The 6,391-nt window shown below is 31.7% G+C and overlaps 1 protein-coding gene across 1 annotated transcript; it reads right to left on the reverse strand.

The window, feature by feature from the left end:
- Nucleotides 1-458: 458 nt before the first annotated feature.
- On the reverse strand, nt 459-1,076 carry LOC110113058. The gene has a single exon (XM_020845478.1). The coding sequence runs from the start codon at nt 1,074-1,076 to the stop codon at nt 459-461; it is 618 nt and encodes a 205-aa protein (XP_020701137.1).
- Nucleotides 1,077-6,391: the final 5,315 nt, after the last annotated feature.

Below are 6,391 nucleotides of genomic sequence, written 5' to 3' on the forward strand. Positions count from 1 at the left end.
GAATTCATTTAAACAATTAATGGGGGTTTCTCCCCAATAATGGAACTCACCCTTCCATCTCTTTTCTTCTTCTTAGAATCAGGTTCCACCGGCCCAAGAGACTTCAATTCTTTCGCTAACTTCATCTTGGTAGCTCCACTTTGAGAGATCACTTCCAAATGAACAGGTACATTTTTGTCTCCTTCCAAACCATCTTTCTTTGAATTCACATCTTCTACATACTTGTCATTATTTTCATCTTCACTGCAATCAGCTAAAACAGAAAATCTGTTAATAGATTGAACTTCAGCTGGTTTAATCCCCTGACATTCAGCGGCCGTTGAATCAACAATAGGTTTATTAACTGAATTCACAACATTCTCCTCAGTCACCAACTTTTCTTTGTTAACTATTTGAGTCCTCGGCCGATTGGTGTTTGCTCTGTTTTCCATATTTTTCTTCTCCCCCACAACTTTGCTTTACAAAAAGTTGCTGTTCAACCTCCTCTTGTTTTTGAACTGCACATGTATCCATGGGCCAAATTCTAAATTAGTAATGACTTTCTTCCCGTCTATAACTTCAGATTTATCAGCCTTATTATCATCATCTGGCTTCCCATTTTTTTGATTCAGAATTCCAATTGATACATTTTCTGGACAAGAATTTTCTTCATGACCCACTTTGCTACAATGATAGCAAAGAAGATCAATCTTCTCATATTCCACACGTTGAAAAAATCTGCCAGCCAAGCCTTCAACCCACACACCATTTAATATCTTCTTCTCCAATTCAATTCTAACACAAATACAGGCAAATTCACATTTCCCCCATCGAAATGTATTACGATTAAAATACATAGGTGTTCCGATACAAGAAGCAATCCTTGCCAAATTATCTTCATCCCAGCAGTATAGTGGTAAGTTCGGGAGTCTGATCCACACTGGGGCTGATATACCCATGAAAGAATTAGGATCGAATTCAGGACACCATCTATCCATACCAACAATGAATCCACTAACATACCAAGGTCCTCCATTCAAAATTTCTTCCATCGCCTCATTCATCTTGAATGAACAGAGTATCCAGTTCATGACCATGGAGGTTATATAAAATCCCCCATATTTGCTCCACTGCTTTCTCAATTCGATACTACAAATTCAGAATGGAATGTTACTTCCCAGGACTTTAAGAACAATTGAATTCTTCAGAATTTCAACATTCTTCACCACCTTATCAGAGTTCATCTTCACTGCCATTCCATCATCAGTAAATTTTAGTTGATCCTTGTTGAAAGATATCTTGATATGCTTAGGCTTCGACCAAGCCTCAGCAATCTCATTTTTGTTACCCTGGATAACTGAATCACTCAGACTATCCTTCATGATCAAGGGAATATCATCATTCTTCAAATGACCTGCATCCACCATCATAATATTATCCACATTCTGATCTTCTATCAGCGAAACATTCTTCTCAACATTCCGATCCTTCTTCAAATCAAGAACTCCAGCGAAATTGTTAACTCGTAAGGTAAAATCCTCTGAAACAGTCGGTTCAAGAACAGACAACTCTTTATTTCTATCTTCATCAAGATTCTTTGAAGCAACACAATCATTCAACAAGACATTCTTTCCCTTACCTTCCACTACAATCGAACGGCATTGAGGCTTCATTCCTTCTCTGATTACGATTCCATTAGACGCTTTTCCAGTAGCTCGTAAAGAGCCAGATGAACGTTGGACGTTCATGAATCAACGACGAAGAACCGCCGACGAAGCACCGGCGTCGCTTCCTGCTTCTCCTCCTTCTTCCGCGGAATTCCCGCGGTAACAGAAATTCAAAAAACACACCTGAACGCTTTCTCTCTCTAAAAAAAAAATTCATTCCCTAATCACATGACCAGTTTAGGTAAGATTTAATTACATCATACATCATGATACATATTGTCCAAAATGATGAGTAAAAATTTTGAATTTCAAAATATTGTCTAAATTGAGATTAGCGTTTGGGATCCTTATTTTGAAAGGTTTGTCTTCTATGATATACATCATACTATATGATTAGTTCATAATGCATTAAGTATTCAAATTAGACATTTTAATCAATTTCTAATTAGCTAACATAACCGTATGATATATATCATACATTATAATTAGTTCAAAAAATCCAACTTATTATATTATCACTAACTCACTCCCTTGAGTGTGTGTGCATGGTTTTCATGCTTAGTATCCACCAAATACATGGTTTGACTCAAGCAAGATAAAAATACATAAGAATTGAAAAAAGCATACTCTTCATAACATACTTAACCCTAGTATACAAATCTTGACCTGATCAAAATTATAAGTGTACGGTGGACCTGAAATGTTAATGCATAGGAAAAAAATGCAATAATAGCAATTAACCAGAGATAATATAGTAAGAAATCCAATAATATTTGTTATCATCAAAATCATAGGAATTTGATCCAGATTTGCTATAGATGGATTCTTCTACTACTAAGGTCCTTTTGTTAAAGATCCTATTGACTTGACCTACTAAGGAATAACCTAAGAAGACTCATTCATTTGCATCAAACTTCCCTAAATGATATTTACCATTAATAAAGATAAGACACTTACATCTAAATACATGTAAATGCTAAAGATTTGGTGTCATACCATTAAATAACTCATATAATATCTTATTCAATTTGGATCTAATTTTCACCCAATGTAGCACATAATAAACAATATTCACTACTTTAGACCAAAAAAATTTAGGTAGGATATACTCAGCTAACATAGCCTTGATAGCCTCCATTAGTGTCATATTCTTTTATTCAGTTATATAATTTTACTAGGTGTCCTAGGAATAGAAATTTTATGATAAATTCCAGACACAATATAAAATAATTCAAATCTATCATTATCAAATTCTTCACCATGTTCGCAAAAAATTATAGAAATCAAACAACCTAACTTTCTTAAAATACAAGTGGAGAAAACCTTAAAATCATTAAAAGACTCCCTCTTATGTGATAAAATTCTAACCCAAGTGAATACAGAGAAGTCTTCAATGAACATACAACTAAAGCTCTTACCACATAGACTGGTTGTATTAATGGGTCCAAATAAATCTATCTGAGGGATCTCTAGTGGTATAATGGTAGAGATATCCTTAACATAATAAAAGGATGACCTAGTTTGTTTTCTTAATTGTAGGAATCACATTAATAATCCTTAAAGAAATCTAGCTTTGGAATGCAACTTACTAGGTTATGCTAGTTAATGTTTCTAATGACTTTCATACTCGTATGACATAGTCATCTACATTATAGCCATATTCATCCAAAATAGTGGTTCAGTCTAACCTGACCTACATCCACTCCTCAGAGGAATCCTCCAAGTATTACACTAAACCTTTAGTGACTCTCCTTTAACCCATACAGGTAGGAGGAGATGCCCTTACAAAGTCACTTCCACCTTCCTCGATGCAGCGGAGGAGCCGGATCCTTTGACACCAAAGAGATTTTCTACTTCGCAAAACTTCCCTCAAGATGAACATTGAATATGATAGTATTAAGGTACAAGCTTGCCGGAGTAATCGTATGAAATACCCCCCCACATTCCCTTGAAACCCCCTCTAAGGATCTTCTCCCTTTCTCAAACTCCACCCTTTTCTCTCTCCCTTTCAAGTTACCTCTTCAAGTTTTCAATAAAAGAATTAAGCTTCAATGGACGCCAAAGACACTTACCAAGTGTCATGATAAAGCTTAAAAGAGGGCTTTAAAAAACACTAAAAATCAATCGTTGAAAAAAATATCATCCAGGATGATCTTAGGATCGTCCTGTACGATGTGCTTAAGAAAAGGGGTTCAGAAAACTCTAAAACTCAATTCTAACAAAAAATTCATCCAGAATGATCACAGGATTATCCAATATGATGTGTAGAATTTGACATGATAGTCCTCGATGATACTAAAATAGTCCTAGATGATCAGTTCAAATTTGTACAGATTGTCCATGATGATATTGTGAATTGTCCTTGATGATTTAACAAAAAATTATGATATTTCATTTTGGACAATTTAGGAAAATCAAATATAATTGCAAACATCATCCAGCACGATATACAAATCTTCCAAGATGATCTGATAAAATAATTTAACCATAATTAGTCCCCTAATCACATGATTAATTTAAGCATTATTGGTATTGATTATCCAGGATGATCTTGAGCATCTGGGATGTTTAGAACAAAAATTGAATCTTAAAATCTTGCCTAAATTATAATTGGCAGCTATTTTCCAAGATCATAAAGGATCATTCTTGACGATCCAAAATCATCCAGTATAATTAGTTAAACATAGTGATCATCCTAGACGATCAAAATCATCCAGTACAATTAATTAAAAACTTGAACTTTTAGTTTTGACTAGTTCTCACTCCTCTTAGTGTATATGAACATGACATAAAGCTAGAAAACACCTTTACAAGACTTGACTCAAGAAATAAAAATTACATTAATGAATATTACAGACCCTTTACAGCATAACCTTATTCAACTCATTCTTGAGCTCTGATTCTTTATTGGATGTTGCATGGTTTTCCTGAAATGTTAGTATATACACAAACAAATATAGAATTAATAATATTATGACATATAAAGATGTTTGTTATCATCAAAAATATAAAACTCATGAGCTAGAGTCATAATAATCTCCCCCTTTTTTATGATGACAAATATTACTGATGAAGTTATAAACTAGAAGTATTTTCTCTTAAACTCGCCCTCACTATTTTAAAAAATTAAAAATAGGGAAAAAACAAATTTTCTTTCTTTTTTAGTTTTTCTTATTTTTTAAAAACAAAATAAGTAAAATATATTAAATAACTAATTAAAGATAAACTAACATAGATACACAAAAATAATAGTACGTTCTCCCTCTTTGACATTATCAAAAAGAAGAGGAGCACATAAAACCAAAATAGTAAAAATTGACTAACAAAACATCAAATAATCTCTGATCGGGTTAAGATAGTATTTTTAGAACAATCAGTTTCAAATTTCATATTTTCTTAATATGAGAAAGATACCTTTTGAATTTATTCATAAACTTAGTAAGGAGTGTATTGACAACACATAACCCAGAAATGTTAGAAATTTAGAAATTGCTAATCCAAGCTCAAGTTATTTTAAAGACTAAAAAAAAATTAAGCCAATATCTAAATCTAGGAATAAATTAGAAAAGAAAACACTAATCTTTTCAAAAATCCTTTCATGAAATATTTCTAATAGAAGATTAATACAAAATTGCTGAATCAAGAATCATGATTTTTAAACTCAAGTATCAAAAATATCAATAGATAAAGAGTTTTCTTAATATTTAAGAAATAAAAGAAGGATAAGCTTACTTTTTGTGTGCTCATTTTTTGCCTCTTGTTAGTTGTTTGGCGTACTTTATGCATCATTTGAATTTTCATACACTTTGTATATCTTTCTAAATTTGACGTCATTACTTATCTTTTGATTTTTGATATACTTTATGATTCTTTCTAAATTTGACGTCATTGCGTATCTTTTCATCTTTTGGCTAATTTTATGACTCTTTTCTTTTTAACAAATATGCTTCCTTTTTATAATTTTAAAAACTAAAGCAAACCCATTTTAGTGATAAAAATGAACTACTTAATTAAGAAAATACTAAGGTTGATTCAACAACTTGCCAACTATCCCTATGAGATAGAAAAATTTAGGGAGATGAAAAAGTTCAATTTCAAAATCCAACATATAATCTGATAAAGATTTTGAATCAAAAGTAAAATAGCCTTATTAACAAATGAGAAAGAGAAATAAAATTATGAGTTTCATTCCTTTGATTGATTTTAAAGAAATCAACTACAACTTAAAACAATTTGACACAAATAGGAGGTAAATTTTTCATTTTTAGAATAAAATTTTTTTTAAAAAGGTTTGATTTTCTAAAGTCTATATGAAATAATAAAAGTGATATATGTGTGTGTTGATCGGAGAAAACTTCACAAAAAAATAAAGACTAATTTAAAATTGTAATGCAACAAAAAAAACTAAGAAGAAAAAATTAACCTGAAAAAAACACAAAAATAAATAAAAATACAACGAATAAAAACATGCATACACAAACAAATAAACACACAAGGGTTTAAATATCATCTTGCTCGTGGTTTGATGATTCAGAAGCTTGGTCTGCCTAGGAGATTTTTTACTTTTCATTATTTGCCCTTTTTATAATTTGCTTAGCTTTATCCTTTTCTTTTGCATAAAGAGTTCTCAAATTAGGGCACTGATTTTTCATATATCTAGGTTTCCTACATTCAAAGCAAGTACCGTCAGAACAAATCTTAACATTCTTACCATTTTTACCTTTGTTCTACTTTTTTTTATGCTT

Source organism: Dendrobium catenatum, unplaced genomic scaffold, assembly GCF_001605985.2.
Source record: "Dendrobium catenatum unplaced genomic scaffold, ASM160598v2 fragScaff_scaffold_362, whole genome shotgun sequence".
NCBI lineage: Eukaryota > Viridiplantae > Streptophyta > Magnoliopsida > Asparagales > Orchidaceae > Dendrobium > Dendrobium catenatum.